This window comes from Gavia stellata, chromosome 21 (genome assembly GCF_030936135.1).
Source record: "Gavia stellata isolate bGavSte3 chromosome 21, bGavSte3.hap2, whole genome shotgun sequence".
NCBI lineage: Eukaryota > Metazoa > Chordata > Aves > Gaviiformes > Gaviidae > Gavia > Gavia stellata.
Window position 1 is genome coordinate 9,839,851 of NC_082614.1, and position 24,551 is coordinate 9,864,401.

At 50.7% G+C, this 24,551-nt stretch overlaps 1 protein-coding gene across 1 annotated transcript; it reads right to left on the minus strand.

The window, feature by feature from the left end:
- Positions 1 to 297: 297 nt before the first annotated feature.
- Positions 298 to 24,243, minus strand: MMP17 (matrix metallopeptidase 17). Its single transcript, XM_059827821.1, has 9 exons — positions 24,182 to 24,243; positions 22,119 to 22,245; positions 14,509 to 14,792; positions 11,325 to 11,501; positions 11,091 to 11,190; positions 8,840 to 8,922; positions 4,478 to 4,630; positions 1,915 to 2,172; positions 298 to 644 (listed from the first exon to the last, which is right to left on the minus strand). Exons 1-9 carry the CDS (start codon positions 24,219 to 24,221, stop codon positions 316 to 318), a joined length of 1,551 nt encoding a protein of 516 aa, XP_059683804.1. The 5' UTR covers positions 24,222 to 24,243; the 3' UTR covers positions 298 to 315.
- Between the last annotated feature and the right edge of the window lie 308 nt (positions 24,244 to 24,551).

The window sequence follows — 24,551 nt, forward strand, 5'->3', positions numbered from 1 at the left end:
CCTCGTTTGCCATGTTTAAACATCCAAAGCAACACATCTCTATGGAACATTTCTAAATTCAACGTTAGGCTGCTCTCATCTTTAACTGGATGGGGGAATAAGAAGGTGCGGAACTGAAAAATTGTTATTAGACCTTTAAACTAAAATTACAAAGAAAAACCCCAAAATTACTGTTCATTTCTCATGGAGAATTCAAACCCTTCACCGGCATGTTCCTAGGAATGTTTTTCTTGTTGCAACAGTTAGAATCACGGGATCGTATCCACCTCCCCTCCCTGGAGCACCATGGCGTTGTCTCGTCTGTGGGATGAGATGTCATAGGGCTGCACACATCAGTGCTGCTGTCCACACACTCGTCAGCATGAAGCTGGCTGACAGTCTGAGCACAGGGCAAGCCCGGAGGGGCGGGGAGGCGGAGGTGCAGGAGCAGACCTCGTAGCCATTTTCTGAGCGGCTCTCATCGTGCTGCCCTGGTTTGGAGCGTGCCCCAGTCCTGCTGCTGCCGGCTGCTTCTGGGGAGTCGGACTGCATGTCGCTGCACACCAGCCAGTCTCTAGCGATGGACTGGGGGTAACCAGGCTGGGCCTCCAAGTCACTGTCCAGCACTTTCCAGTACTCCTTGCCCCTGAAGAAGTAACTTGCACCTGCAAAGAGACCAAAACCCGAAGGCGAGATGAGTGGCTATGGGCGCTCTCACAGTGGAAAGGGCACAGGAGCACGTGGAGCCGCAGAGGAGCACTCCCACCCCAACTGAGTCCTGGGGTTCAGAGGCACATGCAGTGCCACTGCTTATTGCCAATGCCCTCTCTCACTGCAGGAGCACAGTGGCTGCAGGTGGGATGCTTGAAAAGATGATGCTATGCCCGGTGGGATCTCTCATACCAGCCAGGAGCCACCAGACAGATGGGAGGTGGGTGGTGAGCTGTTCCCTCTTCTATGGTGGGTCCTAGAGCAGATGCATCCCCCTGGTACCAAGGGCGTGCAGGGTAAAAGCCCTAGTAAATCCACGGCTGGATACACCATACACATCTCCAGTGGCCGTCAGTGGACAGTCTTGTAACAGCGCATGGTAAGGCTGAAGAAGACCTCACCTACCTGTTAATGACCTGGGGTGTGTGCTGTTATCCCTGGACTTTGATAAATAACCTGAGCCTGGCAGGGCCCTGGGAACCTTCTGCTCTCAAGTGCATTTTTTCCACTCTGAACTGGGAGGTTGTGAATTCTCTAAGGAGGTCCCATGCTCACAGAGGACTCCAACCCACATGGAATGGCCGATCGCTCTCAACAGCTTCAGGAATTCCGTTTCAAAAGCCTCTGGAAACATCCCTCCCCTCTGCCTGGTTTATTGGTTGCTATTACACTGTCAGGTTGCTGGTAAATAAAACCTGGAAGTGCCACTTTGCTGTGAGCGAATGGCTGGTTTTAAACGTCTTCTGTGACAAAATTTTTGTGCTCTTTTCAGGGAGAAGAAACCACTGAGAAATCTCATCCCCAGAAAATAAGTCGTAACTCTGGGGAAAACATCTCCTTTAAAAATATTTTCTGCCCACATCTGCGTATATCTAGCTAAAAATCCAATGACAACAAATTCAGTGAAGGGCAAACCAGTACGTATTAGAATAAAAATCACTGCAAAACAGCATCAACTGTGTTCTTTTAATGAAATCAAATTATTAGGTCCCCAGGATATTTTTGTTGCCTGCTTGAAATTACGTCGTCTTTTAGCAAGCAGAGCGGGCAGCTCTGGCTGGAAGCCTACCTCCCTCTTCAGCTTTCAGACACCAGAAAGTGTCATCCCATCTGGGGCTGAGCAGTTTATGTCAGCAGGCGTGGCGGAAGGGGCTATAGCTCAAGTGCAAATGAAGCATTGATTTTTTTTTTTCTTGTATTTTTTGAACCGGCATAGGGACTTACCATCTGACCACCTCATGGCATCATCTAAAGGGCTTGGTATTCCCTTCCACAGCATGGTCTCTGAAGGGTACCCGGGATCCATCCTCCGCTCATGGTCGTCGTAGCGCCAGTAGAGATTGTCCTTAAAGAAATAAGTCTTGTCATTGTGGGCCCAGGAGAAAGCGGCGTCAATTCCTCCCGGTGGCAGACCGAAGTCCGAGATCGGCCGTGGGTATCCTTCCTCCACGTTATTGTCTTTGAAGACCCAGTACCTGTCTCCTGCGGAAAGGAAAGAAGCACAGAGCAAAATCACATTTGTTTCACAGCCGAAACCAGCATTCCCCGCAGACGAGCTGCTGTTTCATTATCTGTTGCTGTGACAATCCTCAAGACTGAGCTCTTGGCAGTGAAGGATGGGGATGGGAAGGCAGCCAGCCCGGTGGGGAACCTCGATCTTTGAAAAGTTGCTTTTTTTTGTGTCAGGCTCTCCATGGAGCATAGCCCTGCTTCCCTCCTGAACTGCTGCAGGCGTGATGGTGCTGGGACACGAACACGCTGACAGCGTTAGTACAGTTGTTGCTTTTATGTATTTGGTGGTGGCATTTGGTTTTCTGTCCCTTTGATTTCTGCCTGATATTCAACTGCAAGAAACAGAAAGTTACATGCAGTTGTTGTGGGCAAATTGAGCACTATCTGCCTGCTACTCGACTGCGGGGAACCAAAGTGTAGTCCCACTTTGGAAGAGAAATCGCCACACTTTGTAGAGCCAGCTGGGCTGAACGACCTGTGAATTTTAAGGGATGTAAGAAGGATGCACAGGGGCCGGACAAATCCCGTCTGAGCAGCTCACTGCTCTTCAAGTGCTCTCTACACAGCCACCACCACCACCTCCCTCTGGCCCTACTCTGGGCAGGACAGAAATGTCAATTTTTTTTTTTTCTTCAGATAAAACTGAAGCACAGCATGATTGGCCCACAGTCATATGAGGAAACAGAACAAGAAAACCAACCCAGATCTCTCAATTCCTATGTGATACTCTAACTACCTAGGCAGTCTTTCTGTTTGCACAATGTCTCTTTGGGAACCTGCAGTGTCCTTTCGGGCATCGCACAACCTGTTTTAAAGATGAGGCTTTTTCCTCCCTCAGTTTTCTAGAGAATCTGAAGAGGCACTTAAACACATGCCCATGTGTCAGCAACAGGACCTTAGAGGCCGGGGTAATTTGTGTGCTCTGGTTTCTGTCCAGGGATCAATGAAAGAGCGCTGGAGGGAGCGAACGAGACAGTATTTTATAGCTGGAAAGAAAAACACAAATTTAATCTTAGGAGCTAGGCAGGACTAACACACACCCCCTGTGTGGCCGTGGGGTGCTGTCCCTTGCGGGGGCAAGCCCCCAGCTGTGGCAGAGCTGTAATTTTGGCCTCACAAGCCCAGTTTAGCCGGCAGCCAGGAGGAGCCCTGGACCTGAGCTGCCGGAGGCCCGGCCGTGCCCGGCAGGAGAGGAGGGAAGGAAGCGAGTGCTGCTGTGGTCTGCAGGCCTGACTGGGAGGGTCCGGTGCCAGGCGTAAGGCTGCTGCGTTCCAGCTGGCCCCATTCCCTCTGGATTAGCGGAAAGGCAGAGTGGGGCAGGTCGCCCGAGGCAGCCTTTTGCGTGTGGTTCCTTGGGGAGCCGCAGGGCTTGGTGTGGCTCGGCGGAGCTCGGCGCCCGGGCAGCCCGGAAGGGCTTCGGCTGCGCTTGGAAACACTCCTGCGAGCGCAGAGGCTTGTGCGGGATTGTGAGCCATTCCTCCAGCAAGGCTGGAGGATTTGAAACCAAATTATTGCTTTCAGAAGTGCTTGGTTCAGCACTTCTGAAACTGATAATTGCACCACGCTCAGAGCAGACCGGTCGGGAGACAAAAAGCCATTTCCATCCGGGGACTGTGGAGAGCTGGGACGCATTTAGCTCTTCAAGCGCGTGACCTTTCAGAAAGAGCTGGTGCCTGCTGGGGGCTTGGGTGACGTCTAACCAGCATGGACGGACAGTTCGCAGGGGACTTGGACATTTGTGTAGGAACCACGAGCTAATCTCTTTCCTCCAGTTCTTCTGAAAGAAACTTGCGAGATGTTTTTAAGAAAAGAGAGAATTATAACACTTATTTTAAGAAAAAAAAGTAGTAACAGAAATATAATTAGCAAAACCAAGCTTTTCACACGTTTTCATTTTTGTCCCCTCTGCTGCTTCTTCTCTTCTCAGCAACAAATACTAAAAAGAGAAAAGGCAAAGAAGGAACACAAAGATTGTACAGTGTGTGCATGGGTGCTTCCTGCTTTTATTTCATTCTTGAAAAGCTAAGATTTCAGTTAGATTTGGCTGAAGTTTTTCTTCAATGACATTTCCCTCATTTTCTGGGGAACATGACTGCTACATTTTGCCTGCCCTCCCTACGAGCTTGTTTTCTATTCTATGATTCTTCTAACGTTGCTTATGGACAACAGACCTTGGACCTGCCCTGGGAGATGCTCAATGGCTGATGCTGGTGTCTCCTGCCTGCCAAGGTACCTTAGCACTGGGCTCTACCTCCAGCACTGCATTTGCTCTCACCTTTGAAGAAGACGATCTTGTGGTCACTGGTTCTCTCGTAGACCGCGTCCAGGCTGTCCAGGTTGAGCGGCAAGCCCCGCCAGAAACGGTGGATCTGAGCCGGCTGGAGGGAGACCAAGTGCTTATTGCGAGTCAGTCTCCAGAAGTACTTGCCTGGAGGAACAGACTGGACATTACTGAACCACACTGCAACCCACCTTCACCGGGGGGGAGGCAAGTGCCGGGCACGCGGCAGCAGCAGAAAGCAAAGCGCGTGAGATGGTAGCTGTGAGTTACAGGCATCCTGCTTTCCAGCAGCAGCTGCTAGCATTTTCTATTCCTGGCAGCCATTAGAAGAAATCCCCTTTTTGGGATCAAAATAATCCTCCGGACATTGCACTGGAGTCGTTATACTCCTGGCTGCCGTGTGAAGCTGCACTGCTGAGCTGGAGCAGGTGAGAGGAGCATTTCATCTCTTCCCTTGCTGCTCTGCTTGGGACCTCGTGGGAGCTGGTGGGATCACGCAGCGGCTGAAGCTACACCAGGCACCAGCAGCCTTTAGTGAGAGCCTGCGAAGAAACTTCCCTATTTCTCCTCTCCCAGAGCATCCACAGCTTCCTGCACACAGGGTGCGCAGCTGCTTTCATATTTAGAAATATCAGAGGGGTTTTTTCAATGAAGAAAGGGAGTAAGAAAATAGAAGAGGAGGAAACTATATTAATAAAACTGGAAGGGGTTGGGGGGGGAAAGGAGGCACAATTAAGGAGCTTGTTACCATCTAGATGTGTAGGATAAGCAGGGGACCTCGGTCCTGCAGTGCTCCCAGGGGCTGAACGTACCGGTGGTATAAGCAAACACACTTCAATCACCTGCAGCAACACTGCCCCAGCTAGAAATGAGTTTGGCTTGGGATATTTCTGGAATATTTTGGGTAATGGAAAAAGAAACAGGTTTGTCCTCTGTGAGAAGGGTGCCAGACTTTTTCCTCCTGAAGGAGCCTTACGTGGGATTTCCTGAGTAGTCTTAATAATTTTAGGGGCAACTCAAAACCCGACTCTCTACACTGTCTCTGGGATTCTCAGCCTGAGTTTTTGCAGTGCACTTCGTGCTGCCTTTTCCCTGGAGACCTCCACACAGTGAGATCTGAGCTGGAGCAAGATGTCTAAGAGCCAGCTCTCAACTTTGTCTCATATTTGTTATGGCCTGTTAGAAATTATTGCACGTTATTTACATCTGCTCTTGCATGGATTCTCAAGGGGGGATAAGGAACAGAAACCAAAGATGCATCTTCAGATTTGTATTCACGACACTCAGCCCTTTCTCCAGAGCAGATTGTGACACCATCTTTTAAAATTTTATGGAAATTGGATCTTAGCCTAATAATGCAGGAGGCAAAACTCTAACACTTAAACATCTGCAGAGAGGGGGTTTTATTCTAATTATAAGGATTTATATCATATTCTTGTTCTTCTGCTCCAGTTTGCATATTTGGTCTATCTGACTGAAGCCCACGAATGAATAATAGATTCAAATGTGGTAGGAATTGCCATAATTACAGATTCTTTTTAAGAACATTAAAAAAAAAAGGATTCTAATTTGGTGGCCATTGTACATCGATGGAAACACATGTAATTAAATAAAGATGATCTCTGCATCTCTAATTAGCAAGGCACAGGACAAAGCTAGATTTTCACTTTCTTGACAAGAAATTCAGCTCAACATAATTCCTTCTTTAGCAGATAAGTATCTGAACCTCAGAGTGCCCCAGGCTCATTTGAGACAAGGAGGGAAGTACCAGTGCTTTTGACATTTCAACCCTTTGCCAGCGACGGGCTCAGCGGGTGTGCGACTGCAGCAAGCAAGCTTTAAATCTACCCTCAAAGTCAGGCATAGCCTGGGCTGTTGGTTAGTTTGGTTGGGTTTTTTGATAAGCTATCAGGAAAAAGCCAAAAAATACAACAATTAAGTAGCAAGAAGTTCTTAATGTGACAGTCCCAGTCTGCCCATGCTAATGTTTTGTCACGGCCAAGCCTGCTCGCCAAAGTGCTGTGGTTGCTTGGACGATCATCAGCCAAAGCCAGATCCGTGGGGGAATGGCTGCCATTAGCATGCAGAAATATAATAAGGAAAAAATAAAATCCCAACCCCATGTTTGTTTAAAAGGCTTGATTTAAAACCACCCTCTGAGCTGGCAAGCTGAGCAGGATGAAAGCCAAGTGTAAAGTCCTGCTGTCCCGAGCGTCTCGTTTTATATGGCTGATGGGTTGAGGCAATTGCTTTCTGTAATACCAGGTGATTTTGATCCCAGCTGTGTATCGCTCTCTCCATACTTTGGCTGCCTCTGCAAGGCTGCTGCACGCACCATGCAAACACATACACCGGCCAAAGTTGTTTTAAAACTTCAGGAGTCTGTAACGAGGCACCTAAATCAAAGCAAGCAGTGTTTCCGAAGTGCGGAGAACCCGCTGTTGCCTCTAATACGACAAGCCTGGGAGCCCTGGGAAGCTTCAATCCGCACGTCTTCGCAGTGGTAGAGGCTGCTCTCTGGCTAGGGAACCAGCCGGACCAGCTCAGAACAAGATGTCCATCGATGGAGGGAGCTCATCACTGGAGGGCATTAATCCTGCCCCAGAGGTGACATCCCGCTCCTTGGTGCCCAGGATGGCTTGGTGGCAGCGATGGGGGCTCCAAAGGAGGTGCCGGGCTCTGGAGGCAGCCATGCAGCTGGCACCCACTGACACTGTGCTCTTTACATTTGCGTTTTGGCCCACAATAAATATATCCAAAAATAGACATCGAAATGGATTTCTCTTTCGTTTTCATCTTTTTTTTTCCCCCCTCTGAAAGACAGCCAGCCATTTATCCTGGACATCAGTTCTTGTCTCTTATTTTCCCTTCTTCACTGTGGCTTTTTGGAGCCGACATCTGAACAAATACCACAGGGCAACAGCCTCTGTATTGTGCTCCCCCGATGGCACAGACAACATCGAATTCTCTGGAGCCCTTTTGCCATTCTTGCCTGCGACCCGAGACTCGCACTGTGATACCCAGTTGGGTTATACGTGCCCAGATGCTGCTCCTGATCCCTGGGGGAGATGCTTCTGCTTCCCTGCTGGATGGCTTTGGGGTGGCCAAATGGTGGCCAGGGATAGAAAGAAGTGCCCAGTGGACACTTTTCCATCTTGGAAAGATGGGAAAGAAAGCCCATGGAGTCCAGCCTAGAGGGGCTCCATACAGCTGAGAAAGCACCGATGAGATCGTCGTCGACAGCCAGGCACCCCAGGGACACACTGCCCGCAAGTGTTTGCCAACACAGAAGCAGATGGCTCTGCAATCGTGCGCACGTTGTCTTTGAGCAATGCACAGCAAGCAGCATTAGGGAAGGTGAAGCGTGGGAGGAAAGGAAAGTTGGAAGCATCCAGGAAAAAAGCAGTAGAGAGCTGTTGTTGCTCTGCTCATCCTTGGTTCGACCCAGATTTTGACTTTGATGGTGCAAATATCAGATTTTAGTTCTTCACTTGGGCAGTGTGGTGCAACGGATCAGAGCACGGTACAAAGCGCCGCACTGGATCGTCACCAGCCCGGCCGCTTCAGAGGGAAGCGTTAAACCCTGGCTCCCAGGCAGCCACGTGGACATGTGCCTGCCCTGGTGTTAGGACACACGTCCCTTGTGGGCACTGCACCAGCCATGCACCGCGGTGACGTGGGCAGGAGGGTTTGCCTCCACTGGGCTCTCCTTCTTAACCATGCACCAGACCCCCAACCTGCTCACGCTGCCCAGCTGCTCTTGGCTGCAGGTCCCACAGATTAATTATGTGCTGGGTTAAAAAATATCCATTTTTATAATCTTAAAATAAATTGTGTTTCAGTTTCACTGGCTTTCTCTTTCTTTTTGGATAAAAGAAGTGCTCAGTCTTTTGGATACCTCTACCACATCCTTTCTCCTCCTCCTCCCTCGCAGTCCCCGTTTAGCTGTGATCTCTGCCTGTCCCCCAGCAGTGCCACTGCGTGTCCCCAGCCATCGGCCACGTGGGCACCTCCTCTGCTGTGCTGTGACAGACGGGGCATGAGCCCGGCGGTTTCCTTCTGCACCGGAGGCAGGATTCGCATTGACATTAACATTTCCTTATCATCTGCCCTGAGCCTCAGTGGGCTGATTAAAGGTCTAAGCCCTTTGATTTGAGCCAAAAGGAGTCAGCGACCTGTGAGACGCCTGCCTGGGTCTGCGGGCCCCACAGCCTGCAAACCCCGAGCCAGCTTATCCTTATCGCCCACCCCAGCCTGTCCGACACTGCCACTGCATTGCACCGTCACACGAATGCTACCGCGGGGTGAGGCACGCAAAGACCGCCGGCAGCAGCCGCTCTGGAAGCGGGCGCTTACCTTTAAAGAAGAAAGCCTCTCCCCGGATCTGGGCCACTGCGTCAAAGTGAGTGCTGCATCTGTTGGGCACGTCCCGCCTGAGCCTGCGGAGAGATGCCCAGGTGAGCACGGCCCAGGTGGGCAGCAAGGGGACGTGTCCTCCCCGGTGTCCCCCATCCCACGGACCGCATCTCCCCTGCTCCCAGAGCCCCCAGCAGAAGACCATAGGCTGCATCCGTCTGTCGTTCCTCACGCTTAAACCCAGCCACGTGCACAGGGATTTCCAAGGCGAGCTTGGGCAACCCTCAGCCTGAAGACAGCTTTGCGGCAGACACGTTCCCTGGACCACTGGAGACCACTGCTGGGAGTCAAGCGAGGACGCGTTCTACATCTACCAGCTAGCGTAACTGGTGAGGGCAGAGCTGGCTTCACTCTCCCTGGTGGCACAGCGCAGCTCGGCCGGCTGGACACGTGGTGGATAAAAGCCAAGCAGCATCTCGCTCCAGCGGCTGGGGACATTGCTGCTCCGAGGCTAAGCTATGAAATGCCAATGAGAGGTGACGGAGCTGCAAAGCAGACAAGACCAAACACAGGGAGATGATGCCACATGATATGTGGTGAAAGCCACCTGACAAGACGCAGCTGAGATACTGAGCTGCTTTTTACAAGGTGGGTGGGAAAGGCACAGAGTATGAAGGACCGAAAGCGCTATGAAGCCCATGTGAGAAATGATGATTGATGAAGGACAAGGAGAGGATGCTGAGAACATGCACAGAAAAGCTGCTGTGGGTGACAGGGAAGCATAAATCTAATTTGCTGATAGAAGAGTTGTGCTGGGCTGCCAGCACCAGCTTCACAGCCCTCTTTGAGCACAAAATGAGAGATGTGGAGGTGAACCCTGTCCACCCTCCCAGTCACACACCAGGCAGGAAGAAGGTGTTGGCACGAACAAGCGTCCCACTCCTCCTGCTGCCGGTGCGAAACGATGGTCTCCTACAGCAGCAGGGAGAAATGCTCTCATGTTTCTAGGTCAAAACATGGCCATACAGAGCCTTCTGGACAAACTCCATTAAAAGCTACGCGGAAAGAACAGTAACTAATGGCATTCAGCATGTTCAAGGAAAACAGTCCCTTAGGACCCTCATAGCCTTTCTGCACCCCTGGCAGCTGGGACACCTCCACCAAGAGCAGGTGCTCAGCACCTCTGTACTGTGGGCATCACACCAAGCAGGTCAAAGTGGGGTGAAGAAGGTGCTGAAGTGGGAAAAGTAACTGCAGCCCAGGGATATTTTTTCAAGATTAGATTTTTCTTGATCCCATTACTGTAGGATTAATCCATTTGTTCATGCTTCAATGCTGTTATCCCTCCTTGCAGATGGGGCATTGAGGCACAGAGAAATGAAGTGTCTTCCTCAAGGTCACACCCCAGATGGGGGCAGACCAGGAGGTGAAGGTGACCTGCTGCATCACTGCTGCTCTCACTTGGGGTGCTCCTGGTATCTGGCAAAAATATGTGTGACCATAAACTCCTGCCTTTTGTTCAGTGTCCCTTCCTCTTAACTGTCCTGCTGCCCTGCTAGTAAAACAATTTGGTAACTCCAATGTTTATTAATGAGCTAGATCCAGAACTTCCCTTAATGAGGGCACGCTGGTTGTTTGATGACACTCGGCGTAAGCAGTCCCTTGCCAACTCAAACCTGCGTTGGAGTCAGGCTATCGGTCCACTTGTTCCAATATTCACCCCCACAGGTACATTAGGGAGTTGCTCACCGTGGAAAGATTAAGGTAAGTTATGCTTGCACAATTTAGGATACTGCAGAGGAAGTTTGATTAAAATTTCAGCAAGGATGAATTCACCTAAGGGTGATGGGGACAAATTTCCATTAACATGAGGAAAATTTTGAGTCTTAGGGAAATGCAAAGCATTCCAAGGTGAATTTCTGGACATGCCTTGAATGACAAAAATTAGCTAAGGGATAATAGCACCTATCACTTGTTCCTGCTCTTAACCACTTCAGTTGTGGGCTGGCTGGCCAGTATCCACACATAATGCTTGAAAAAAGCAACAGCATATGCTGGAGATGATCAGGAGAGGTGAGGAAAAGGGGCACTCTATGTATGTGTGTGTTTTCCAGAAGACAAGAGGTCCACAAGGAAATACCGAAGCCAGAGTGAGCAGGCAAGACACTGATGCTTGAGCGGAGCTTCACTACTACTACATGTTCTTTGCAAGAATGTCAGTGACAGCTGAAAAAAACCAAACTTGACTTACGGGATGGTGGAGCGGTTCTCTGGCAGCTCTGGCAGGATGGGATGGTCATCGGTTTTGCTTACTTCAGGCTTGGCTGTGGGGGACACAGATTCCCTGACTCCTATGCATAAAGACAAAGAAGCAGTAGTGGGGAAGACCATTCTCCCCACCATCTCCACTCACCCCAGAAGACAGCTATTCCAGCATGCCCCACGGGAGAAATGGGCTGTAGCCAGGTGAGGGACACAAACTTACCGTAGAGTTGCCAGATTCGGACTTTGTCCTCGTAAGGTAGGTCATACTTCAGAGGATCCCCCACTGGGCCTTGGTAGTAGGGTCTCATGATAGACTCTATGGCAGAGATGTGGGTCAAGCCAATGGCATGGCCAAACTCATGGACGGCTACAGCAAATAGGTCCATCCCATGAGCATCTGGAAATAAAAACAAAATAGAAACTAAAGTTACAACTTGCTGATTGTATTTTGGGGGTTTGGGTGGGCTGTAAGAGAAGGTATAGGTATATGTTGGATAAACTAGAAAGAAAAGCTTTGGAACAGGTGAAGTTTGAGACAGAAATTTTTCTCCAGTTTGAAAAAGGAGACTGAAGTGTTGTCATATGAAAATGAAAAGCAAGCCAGATATCAGCCCGCAGTGTGAGTCCTCAGCCCCATACAAGCCTGGGGATCGCCACTCTCATTCCCAGATCACCAATGGCACCTGAGAAAGAGCTGGACAAACGGCTGAGACAGCAACCTCAGCGCAACCCTACATCATCCCCGCTAACGGGCGGTGCAGGAGCTGGGCCAGAGCAGTCGTCTCCCGTATCTCACGTCTGCCCTGCAGCAGCTGCAGACACAGTCTTTGTGATGCCCAGAATACCAAATTTCTGCTGCCAGCCAGAAGCTCACCAATGCCTGCGATAATGAGCAAAGCCACGTGCTAAGGAACCGGTGAGCGGCCGGCAGCGCCCGCCTGCCTGTGGTGCTCTGCCGCTCAGCTGGGCTTTCCCTGCCTGCGCAACGCTGGCATCACACGCTGCTGCCCTGGCCGAATCCACCACGAATGCCTTCCTGCATGCATACAAACATGCACACAAAAAAGCTGTTCACCTGCTCATTGGCCCCCAACCCTGCTCATCTAACTGCTGCCCTAACAGGGAATGGCAGAAGGGGCAGGTGGCCATGTCCAGCTTGTTTCCGGAGGACTCGCCCGTCTTCTCCCCTTCCACCCCTTGTGCTGGTGGGGCTGCAGCTCTGGGGTCTGCTCCCTTAGGCAAACACTTTGATCCTCACACACCACATTGGGCAACAGGGAGACTTTACTGAACACTGATACCTCCTCTGATGACTTTTTTGCTCAGTTGGGCTGTCTGTACTCTATTCTTTTTCCTCCAATTTCCTTTTTTGTATCCCAATCCCTAGTGTCTCACACCGCACCCGCACACAGACCTATCCTTCTAATGAAGGGACCTCTCCAGAGCCTCAGACACTCGGGTCAGATCTCAACAGGTGTTAATGTCTGCTTCCAAACCTCCACCACTGCTGCCAAAGCGAAGGAAGGGCTCTCCTCGGGAGCTGTACGGGCCTGATCCTGCTCGGTGGATTCCCACCACCCAGCTCCAGACTGGCTGGGTGAAGCACCCATGCAATTGCTGCCCCTCGCTGCACAGCGATGCCCTGCAGAGCAATACCAGAAGGCGGCAATGGTTTTCCATACGGTTCTTACACAGATCACGATTGCAAGCGTTGTAATAAAAGAGCTGTGAGGTTGGAAAGCCGAGGTCTGCGTGGAGCTCAGGGGAGCCCCACGGTCCCTGAGCCATGCTCGGGGCCAAAGGAGACATCGTGCAGAAGCAGCCGTGGCTGATCCTGCACAGGTCTTTGTGCTCCCCACTGGGCTTGGGGAGTTGGGGGGGATATTTTTGCTGAATTCTGCTTTTTCCTTGATGACTATTATTTACAGTGTCTGTAAACAGCCGGGATTTTTATAACCTGTGCTGTTTTCCCCGGCACTAGTAGAGAACAAGACATATGCTTTCTGACATTTTAATGCCAAACTGACAACCTTGGGGATATTTTTATATCACCTACCAACTTGTTATTTTTGAATCACTAGGGAGAAAAAAATAAATAAAAGATGAAGCTTGGAGAGCTCCAAGACCTTCAAAATAGAGGGCAGCTTTCTTGCCACCAGACTCATCCCCTCGTCCCTCGGCGATGCTTGGAGGGATTCTCCCTGCGGGGCCGCTGGCCCTGAGCTCACTCCTCCACATGAGCCTGTTTCATGACGCGCATTCCCAACCACCAGCTATAAAACGTGCACCACTCCTTACTTCATCACATAACACACCTGCTGCGGCAAGCTACCAGACCTCAGCCCTTGTCTCTGCCCTGTATGTCTGCAAAGCAGAGCTGCTGCTTTTTTTTCTTCCCCATAAGACATCAGCTGGGGTTGCACGGTGTCATGAACCAAGGAGCAGGTTGACTCCTGAAGAATCAGCCTGTCCAGACCTTTAGCCTTAACCCCAGACCTCCTCCAGCACGTCTGGTGAACACTCCTGCCCACGAACACTCAGCGGGGATGGACAGAGGTCAGCTGGTGGGAAGGGAGGAGAGGGGTGGGGAGAAAGAAGGTATTAGCTGGTTTCAGAGAAGACGATTAGGTCTAAACGAAATCATTAAGCTGAGGCAGCAGGAGCCCGCTGGGAGGCTGGCAGAGGAGGTGGTGTGACAAGTAAATTAGCAGCTGGCGACTGCAGAAGAGACACTCTGTCAAAACACGCCCAACACAAAGGTTGGGGACCTGGTCCCCACAGATGGCTTGCACAGCTGAGGAACACTCACTTCTGAAAGTCCCTCTGCTTATTAAAACTCTGCTCTAGCCAGATGAGATGAAAGAAAAGAAAAAAACTGTGACTTATAGCCATCCTGATGTCAGGTAATGGACACGAGATGGCAGGAAAAATGCAGTGTTCATAGGGGGCTTTTTCTCATGCAGACCACAGAGCCCATTCCAGGCAGGTCAGCTAATAAATATGCTTTAAAAATAAGGGCACGTGGCAATAAAGCCACCCAAAAGATGGCGAAGGCATAGAACATAGTCCCCATCCGAGAGCTCCAAGAGCCGCACACCCAACCCATGACCTTCCAGGTCCCAGAAGAGATGGGGGCTGGGGGTGGGTGATGGGGAGCTCTGCAACTGCCTGTATGATGGGGAGAAACAAGGAGATACCATTGAAGCTTCCAGAAGCATAGAAGGACCTCAACGCTGGCTGCTATCATTTCACTAGCAAGTCTGAATTGGGAACAAGAAGAAGGTGTTGGGACCTGCAAGCCCGGGGTGAAGGCGTAGCAGAGGCTAAACCACTCTAGCCACCAGCACAGAAAACGGAAGCTGGGAGCACATGCGTTTGGCTGCAGCTCTCCCACCCCAACATACCTGATGATCGGAAGGTCCAGTACTCATCATCATCAAAATGTGTGTCTCCTGCTGTGTGATGGTCTCCAGGGAAGAAAGCATGTGCCACTGTCCCACCAGGTCCATCAAAGGGATAGCCATCGTTGTGATCTGCCTTGGAGAAGTCTATCTGGATGTCGGCGTTGTTACCTGCCACTTCGTGGAAATTCAGCGGGGTAATGTCACTCCAGACCTTCAGGGCATAGTACATCAGGGCTCGGACTGTGTCATGGCCCAGGTGGGACTCTTTCGGGAAGGTGCGAACTCTGAAATAGAGGGCAAAAAAGAGAATAGGGCAATAGCACAAAAGATCTACTCTGAGGCCACCAGGAAGGGCTCTGCAGGTGCCTGGTGTGTTGCAGAGCCTCCGTGAGGCCTCCAGAGCTCTTAGCACACCTCCAAAGTGTGCCCACATGCTTTTTAGATGTGTATTTAAGTCTCTGAATGACATCGGTTCCAGAGCTATGAGGATTTCAGAGACTGCGTTTGGGTCCTCTGGAAATACCGAGCCAGTCTTGCCCACCAGAGTGTGAAACACTGCGCGGGTGTGAAACACAACCAGGATTTGAGTCCTGGTACCTCCGATCCTGCTGTACCAGGTGGCAGTCAGCCTCAGAGCCACACTTCATGCACAAACTGCTGTTCATGCCCAGGACTACTACCCTTGCCCAGCCTTGGAAATGCCAATGCCACGAGTCCCTTTCCAGAGCTTGCCCATTTCTTTTTTCAAGCTCCCCTTCAGATCTATCAACAATTATTTTCTCACCACTTATTCCTTCCAAGTGCAATCCAAATATGCAAAGATTATTGACTCCTGAAGCCTTTGCTCCACACACAGGCCCATCAGTTTTCCTGCAACAAACAGCAGGTCATTCCTCATTCTTATTGCACGCACATGGAAATCCAGTACGGATTTGCTGCCTCCATATATTTCCCAGCATGTCTGCTGGAAGTATAAAATATACTCTGAAACCAGTACACTGCCAGCAATCTCTGAGACTGCAATCTATAACAAAATGCATCTTTTCCTCTTCCTCCTTATGTAAATCACATTCAAAATGCCTCCAGCCTATTGCCTGCAGGAGACGGGCTATCTGATGGAGCACTGTAGTTGAGAAGCTCTTGCCTTGCTTCTTGGTAGAAAACGCATTGACGAGTGGGGGCTTACGACACCACTGCACACATCACAGGACTGTTATGGTTTCTTTGCATCAGCGCAGCATCCCTTCGTCCCCAGCTCTGCCTTGCCCTGGAAGAGAAGCCAGGCGGGACGAGCCGTGTGCCGGTGCCGGCGTTTGCCATGCAGCTGCGTGAGTCAAACCTCCCTTTTGGTCTGAGCTGGAATGAAAAAAAGTCAGTGTCTCCTGTATAACCAAACCTTGAACAAGAATTCCTAATATTGTTGATTTAATAGAGGAGGTGAAAAGACAAAGATGCAACAAGGCATCTAAAAGAGTTTGTTTAGATAATCTTTCATTGACCATTTTGACAAAAATAAACACACTCCAGGAAAATATGCTGTTGACTGAGTAATTACTGACAAAAACCAATTCTGCTGGAAAATTTCTGGCCAGCTCTACCCTGGTAATAATGAATACTTCATTTCTTGTGTACCAGCACACCAACCAAAGTGTTCATGAAATATTCATGGCTTGACAGATTTTTAAAGGCTGAAGCAACAATTATAATCACCTCACTTGCCCTCCTGCATAATATAGCTGGGAGTGCATTGCTCAGTATTACAGCACTCCCCAGCACCAATGTGAAGTAGTGACCTGACTAAACCTCTAGAGCTGACTACAGGTGTCAGAAAGGGATGTCACATCACTCAAGCTCTTCCTACAAGTAGTCATTTGGGTACTGGGAGACACCATGGATCAGCGAAGGGGAGTAGGAACAACTTGCTGGCTGAGGTTGGATGCTCTTGCTTTCACAAGTATTTGCATGTATCTCATGCTCTCAGAGACACACAGCCCAAGGTGGGTACCACCTCCTGACCTGAGCAAAACCAGTGAGGGTTAAATTCAGGACAGAACAAAAAGGGACTCATGAGAACAAGCAGAAATCTCACTAACAGTTTCTCTGAAGAGCTTGGGAACCCCATCCTAGAGATGGTTGGAATGACATGGGTCGACCAGGCGAAACACATCACAGCCAGATGAGCAAATCTCACTCATATCTATGCCTTTGCTATCCCTAAACTATTCTGGGCAAAGAAAGACCTTAACTACTAAACCAAATGAGTTAGCATACATGTAGCATCAGATAATCGTAGGACTTCAAACAAAACACACTTGTAAAGAAGATAGCATGGAGGTACAAACAGTATGAGCGTGGGATTAGAAAAGACAATTTTCAGGCAATTTTTAATTTATAGAAGAGACTGTGGCTGGATACATCCTCTACCCTCTACAGTACCAAAAAACAAAGGCCACCTGGTTTCCAGATATTCTTTAACTAGGTGTCTTCATCTTCCACAACACTCCTCTGGACTTAGGTAAACCCTTTGCTACTTTAATCTCTACTGAACAAGTCATTATACGTGTAAAACACACCATGTTTAGTCCAGGAATTACAACCTATCTCCAAGATCTTGGTGCCTAGGGCATGGACCCAGATTTGGCAACATCATCTGCTCTTCCCTCAAGCCCTGCTCTACTGTGTGAGCCGCTTTCCTTTTCTTTCCCTCACTTTCCAGCTGTAGAATGAGGATAATAAATCTGATCTCCCTTGTAGAAGGATGGTGGATGAAAAGCCCTGTCCAAAGAGCCAAACATTATTAACATTCATCCCAACCCCTGACTCCAGAAACATTAGATTAAGGCAGAAACAGTATCAATACTTATTTTGCTTCTTAGAAAAGGTCCTGCGCCTCTGAGCTGACCCACGTTTTATTAGCATGCTGCAGGTACAAGTGAAAAATCCCCCATCGTTTATTCATTACCATCGTTATTTATCAGGAGAATCCCATCAGGGTTTTTCAATTCAGCATCTGATTTGATTGCCGGAGCTCTGCTAATTGTTTTCAATGAGATTAGGAGAAGCCTATTATGCCGATAGGACATTCGTCGGCGTTGCATTACCCAGTTCCACTGAAAAGGAGGCACGTTTCCAACATCGTGTAGATGCACACAGGACTAAATAAGCTTCCTCCCACCTTGATTATTATTATTATTTGTAGTAAATGGTGCTTAGGTACCCAGTGGAGAGCAGCGCTCCTTCTTCTTGGATGTTAATCCCTCCTGAGACTCCCCTTACTGAGCTCCAATCGCGGGCAAAAGCCTGATGTGAGTAATCGGAGAGAAACTTCTCTCCTCCAGACAGCCCCTGCCAAGCCACCGGGAAGGTGATGAGAACTGGGCTGCTCAGTCTCCCTCTGGCCACCCCCCCAATGCGGCCCTGAGCCCCCTGCAAGGCCACGTGCTGGGACAGCCCGAGGAGCATCTGTCCCTGCGGCGGATGGGGCTGTGCGAGGCAACATCAGCCACGCCACTTGAAACAGCGGCTGCTGAGAAGTACATGGTTGTAAATGGCACAACTGGATGCCGAGGAGAACATCTCTGCCCTGCTTTTAGGGCTCACCCAGGCGGCAGCACCACCATGCAGACAAATGAAAGCTGACTTTCACCCGGCTGCTGCCAGTCCTTCACACGTCCCCTGAGTCCTCTCCTTCGCTTGTCCCATCCCAAAGAGATTTTGGGTCCAAGCTGGTTAATAAGTAGAGGCCAGAGAGGGCTGATCTGTCTCTGTTCACTATTGAGGGGCACTCACGCCAATAGTTCTTTTGATTTCTGGGTTCCTTTTTGGTTTTTGTCCTCCCAAAGACAAGAGTGGAAGAGTATTAGTGATGTATGAGAAATCAATCGCTGGTTAATGAAAGCACTCCTTCACCTTCTGCAACCCTGAAACCACAGAGAAATAAAATAAATGCTGATAACTACCAAACACAGCAGGCTAAGGATTGCCTGATAAACCCAAATTGATTTTTCTGGTGGGGGGAAGAGGGGACCATTGAAAGGGTGGATGCTTGCTGCCATGGCAAAGGCGCTCTCCCGGCCACCCAGAGCCACCCACAGCATGAGCCATGGCACAAGCTGTGCCACGGCAGCCCTGGTCCGATGCTACCCTGACACTGCCGCAACACCCCAATGCCAGAAGAGGAAAGCAGTGGGGGTGTTTACACCCTCCATTGCACCTCTCCCAGCACTTTGCAAAAATTACTGAACATTTTTGGGTGATAATCCTTCTCCTGCCCTTTAATATGCATATAATGCCAGATGGCTCCCCGCAGCCCGGCAATGGGTGCTGGCATGGGAATAATCCATCCTGGGGAGAAGAGGTGGGTGAAAGCAGAAGAGGTGGGTGAAATCTCGGGCTGCAAGAGGAGCAGCTGCTCCGGAGGGGGCTGCCGGAGCGGGGCTGCCGCGCTTTGCTGCCTGCTCCAGCCATTGTGTCCCTGCGCTGGCGGCGGATACCAACGTGGCAGCTGCCTGTGCTCCGCTCCAGCCGCTCGGGGCTTTTCCTATGAGGGTCCCACATGCCTGCGATGGGTGCGTTATGACAGCCCTAAAGCAGGTCTGCACCGGGGGGACACGCTCGTGCCCCCCTCGGGAATCTGTCACCCCCAGGCAACGGGGGGCACAGCTCCCTGCGACCAGCTGGGCCCGGGCTGGGAGGTCCCCATGGTGGATGCCACTGATTAGAGGAGGAAAGCAGGAGGATCAGGTCTGTTGTGGGGATGGGAGCGGGGTACTGGGGTTACCCCAGCTGCACACCTTTACCTGGCAGTACCTGCCCAGCAGCCGCCCCTCTGTGCCTCAGTAAATCCACTTCTCAGCTCAGGCAGTGGCACACCTCCGCTGCGGGTAGGCTCAGGATGCTCAGAGTGATGGCGGGCAGTGACTGACAGCATCGCTGCTCCCATGCCGCCTGCGTTTGCTGCAGCTCCAGCACCCCATGAGCATCACGGTTTCAAAGACTGCAGCTTTGATGAAGTGGCACCAGGGACTCATCCTTAACTAAAGATGGACGAAAGTCAGCTCAGTTCAGCACCGGGCTGAGACTTCAGCAAGAGAAAACCTGGGAAGTTTAGAAAGCTGAGCTTCAGCACCTTCCCCCTGCCCCAGGGAGTTCAAAGCATGCAGAGATGGGGCGCAGCCCTGACGCTGCGTTTCCGTGACTGCAAGGAGACGGCGAGCGCCCGGGAAGAGGATGAGGTGCCGGCTGTGAACTCCCCTTCTGCGGGGCACAACCAGAAGCAAGAAAGCAAAATTAGCAAAAGCAAAACCAGGCTGCAAACGCGAGGGGGAACCCGCTGCGGGCAGCTCCCGGCGCCGGTGCCAGCAGAGGGCATCCGCAGCACGCCGCACCCCAAATCCATCCCACTGCCCCCTCGTCTGCCTACCAGTGCCCTGGTACCTACGTACCATGCAGAAAAAATAAATAATTAAACCCCCAATCCCATGAAAAGAAGATTTATGTGCTGTAATATCCTGGAAACTTCCCACGGAGATGAGGCACAGAAGACTGTGTGTGTCTGACACTGTACCGGGATGCTCTGAGGCTGTACCGGGATGCTCGAGGCTGTACTGCCGGCTGTGCAGGATGCAGCCTGTACTGTTTTCCTCCCTGAGCCCTCCAGTCCCACAGGCTGGCTGTACTCGAGGGTAAAAAGAAGAAACTTGGGCAACCTTCATGCCTATAAAATTTTGTTTGCCAAACGCCGCCTTCACCATCAGTGCAGGTGCCTATCCCGAGATCATCCTTTCCTACAGCTGTGCTTACCCATTTATTCCAGCCTTGCAGTTGTTCAGGTTTTTTTCAGTTTTTAAAGGCATGGCATACTAGAATTTGATTTTGTTTTCTTTTTTAAAAATCTTCAATCAATGTGTAAAAGGTAAGCGTGTAAAACTTTATCTCTCTATTGGCAGATTTTCACAGCAGTTTCAAAAAAGCTATTTTAATCTCAAGTGTTGGATGTAAATACTATGTAAGAGTTTCTATAATGCTATAGCCTTCTGTTGGCTTATACAACCTCCAGTTACAAAATACAGCCCTTTCTTGAACAAAAGCCAAGATCTTGGAAAGGATCAAAGAATAAAAAGCAGAAATTAGTTTGTCAGGAGATGGATTTTTTTATGTCATACATATAAAATCATCTCAGACCTATACCCCTTTTTATGGCAATCTTTGCTACAGCATCACAGTTTCCAAGGGGGTAGGAGGCAGGGGGTATCCTGGGGCTGCGTCCACCAGAACAGCCTGACCCCATTCCCTCTCCGTGCTTCGCTCCAGCCTGGGACTGCGGACACTGTGCCAGCACGGCCGGAGTCCTGGTGGTACCTGCAGCACCGGGCTCCTGACCGTGCTGCCTGGCCACTGCGCCTGCCCCGCCGTGGGACATAGCTCGGCTTTGTCCAGCTCAGCTTTGCTCAGAGGAGCTGCCAAGGTCAGAGCTGTGCACAAGCTGTCCCCCCCTGCGCTGGCTCTGGCAGCTCGCAGGACATCAGGGCATGTTTTAGTGTTTCACCCAAAGGGATTTTTTCCTCTCTGAAATATGAAGTTTACTCCTCTTCCCCATCAAGCCAGGGCTGGTTGACAGGGGGACAGGCTGAGCTTTTATAGCATGGGTCACTTCACTACAAGAAGCCATCCGCGAGCCAAAGTTGTTTCTTACTGAAGCTGAATTGTGTTTATCTTTTCTGAAAATAAGGTCTCAGAGGGATGTGCTGGAACATGGACCAAATCCCTGGTAAGGGCACAGTTTCAACACGTGTCAACAGCGACAGCCAAGTCGAGATTTGTTACTGCAGTGGGAGGCGGACTCACTGGCTCTAGGGACTGTGTCAGGATCAAAGAGAAGCTTCTTATTAAAAAGGAGTTCTCTCCGTAGCATCCACATGCGTTTTCAGGATAGTATGAGCACCTCATGGTGCTCACCTTTCTTGGAAGAACAATCACTGCAGCACATGGTCTTTGAGGGAGGAAGAACGAATCCCAAAAAGCACAAGTCTTGGTGGGACAGGCATCAGCTTGTTTGCCAACCCTCACCTGCAGTGTGACTGCAGGGTGTCTGGAAGTTGAACCTGAACTTCTCCGTGTCGCAGGTTCAGAGTGACCCTCATGCGTTGCTCCCTGATGTCAAGGGAAAAGACTCCCCTGTGGCAAGGGCTAGGAGGAAAAAAGTGACTCTATTACCCAGAAAATGCTCCCAGCCCTTGGGCTGAGGTGGGGCAAGAGAAGAAGCTCAATCTGTGCTGAGCCAAGTCTGTGGCAGCTGCTTGAAAGAGCGCAAAGTCCCAATGAACTCAAGAGAAATGATCCTCTAACTGCTGCACTGCAGCAAAAAGCTCCCGGCTAATCCGCTGGCCAAATCCACACTGTTCCCAGCCGATGGCCAGGTGGGACCAGAAAGTCAAGGCTGGGACTGGCAGGAGAAGAGTTTAACTAAATAGTCTGTGGGGTCCTGGGAGCACGGAGGGACACATTTTAACACATCACCCTGAAACTCATCACCAAGCCGTATTTAGCCCAGGTCTGCACGGGATCAGCCCTTCGCTGTGAGATTTCAGGAGGGGAAGATGAATTCCTACCTCCAAGACAAGTTCCTTTTGCCCCACTTGGTGACAGCCTGTGCGAATCGCTTCCTCCTGGTCTCCGCAGCAGTGAGGTCGGGCAGAGAGCAGCGAGGGGTCTTCATCAGCTCCAGTGTGGCTTCATCTAGGGTTAGGAAGAAAAAAATAGAAATCATGGGAATGGTGGGTTAAGAAATCCCAGGGGGACAGGGAGACAGGAAGGGAAGTGCTGAGGATGCAGCGGTGGAGCAAAAGGCAATGCCAGCCCGTTGGGGCACGGCACCGGCCCCAGCATCACCTGTGGTGCCACCCGTGGGGCACCGAGCCCCCTCCATGCCACGGTTGCACCCACCAAACAGCAGCAATCCTGCTGAAAGCCCATTTCTTCAAAGCATCCACCAGCTGGGGCTGCCAGGAGGTAAGGGGAGACGACACCCCACGGCCAGGGGGTTAGGTGCTAGCTCTGCTCTTAGCGTCAATGGACAGTTTTAGTGATTTCAGGAGAAAATGCAGCAGGTTACCTCTTGCAAGACACTTTACAGATCTGAAAAACTTGTGTGGAAACCCACTTGTGGCCAGCTTTGATTATATTTTAAAACATAAATTTTTAATTGTTCTGTTTTATTCTCTTTCGCCGAATTTCCCATTATTCCCCTGGCAAAGCAGAGAGACGTTCACATGTAAATAAACTATATCTCCGTTCAGCTAGGAGCTCATTTGGAAAATGTTCTTATTCTTTCTTATTTATTTTTAAAACTGAATGAAAGCTTAAAGCCCCTATTCTCATCTGCTGAAAGGCAGACAAGGTGTCCGTTCACCCATTTGCCATGCTGGCTTTACCTCTTTACTTAAACACTTTGTTTTCAGAGCAAACCCACGACCACGAGGTGCCCCGGGCAGCCCCCCCGGCCTGTTTCCAACACCCCCTCCAAAAATGAAAACGCAAATGCATTCGAAAGGCTGCCCTTGCTCCCGGGCCTCCTGCAGCCAGTGACAAGGAGGAAGAGAAATAATTGCCCGTGCTCAATTAAGAGCGGAGAGGGGAAGTCCCAGCGACGGGATGCGGCCAGTGGCTGCTCAGGCAGCACCTGCACCAGCGTGCTGGGATGGACGGAGACCGGCCTACTAATTAGCAGCTTCACGTTAACTCTGTCCCAGGCAGCAGAAGCAAGCTGGCCACGCCGTGGGAGGTCACGGCCGCGCATCAGGGAGGGGAGCAGAGCAGACAGGCGCCCTTCCGAGGGCCGGGATAACGCTGGCTTTCTCCTTCCCTCAAGGAGGGCACTGAGAGGAACGACCCCGGCCGTGCTGGGGGAACTTGTGTTGCTTCAGCCTGGCCTTGGACCGCTGCCTCCCAGCCAGATGTGGCTGCCACATCAGGCAGAAGCCACCCATCGCCCTGTCCCTGCTGTCCAGGGAGCCACTGGGGCAGGTGATGGGGGCTCGGCTGGCTGGGGGTGACGGCGGGGGGGTGCCCGGAGCCACTGTGGCTCAGCGAGAGCCCAGGAGACCCCCGCCAGCTCCGCAGGCACCTCATGGCTCTACACACCACGAGCAGGAGCGAGCAGTGCTGGGGTGATGCGACACCATCTTCCTCCCTCCCCTGCGCTGTGCCCCAGCGGTGAAGAAACCAGAATACCTACATATACAAATTGGGAGGCTTAATCAGCATTTTTGTTCAACTCAATGTGATGCTGCAATTGAGGCTTTGAACAGGACAACCTATCAGCCTTAGTGTCTCTGTCTTTTTTTTTCTTGTCTTTTTTCCTTCTGTTTTTTTGTTTGAGCACACCAAGAGCTGTTTTAAGCTATTTTAAGCACGATGGGAACCCCAAGGGTGTGTGGGTCTGGTGAAATAATTGCTTGCCTCAGGTTCTTGAAAGCACAAGGCAACAAAGCACCTGAGCCATGTAATTACTCTTACAGCTGCAAACTGGGCTGTATGTTACACCCACGTGAGCTTTTCCTGGAGATGATGCTACTCCACAACTCAGCGCCAAGTCCTTTCTCCTCCCGGACATGCAAGGAGCCGTCCCTGCATCCCCCTGCACCAGAGAGAGGAGGGGTCATGAGCCACTGACCTAGGACCCCCGTCGTCTCGAGCCCCCCGAACCTCTGCATGGCAGTGATGGCTTTGGTGAGTTCCTCCTGTGTCTGCAGTTGTCCTGTGACGGGATCTGGAGGAGGCAGATACCCAAATTTTGTCAGCCAGTCCTGTGAAACAAAGAGAGGGAGTGATGAGAAAAGGAAAGGAAAGAAATACAGATGCAGGGAAAGATGCTCCGAAGATCCCGTCCGTTCCGCTTGGAAATACTTTTTCCATTTACATGTTTATAGCCGGCTTCCCCACTGAACTGCGTGGTCTCTGCTAGCAAACGGGCGTGTCAGGACGGAGCTGTACACATCACTTCAGTAATGGGATCTCATGCGACCTTCACACGTTCCAAGGGT

What these genes read in the sequence shown, in the direction of transcription:
- MMP17 (XM_059827821.1), bottom strand. Translation starts at nt 24,221, where the DNA reads ATGCAGAGGTTCGGGGGGCTCGAGACGACGGGGGTCCTAG. An exon ending in CGAGACGACGGGGGTCCTAG is followed by an intron (nt 22,246 to 24,181) that starts GTCAGTGGCTCA and finishes TCCTAACCCTAG; the next exon opens with ATGAAGCCACACTGGAGCTG. An exon ending in AAAAGGAACTTGTCTTGGAG is followed by an intron (nt 14,793 to 22,118) that starts GTAGGAATTCAT and finishes CCTCTATTTCAG; the next exon opens with AGTTCGCACCTTCCCGAAAG.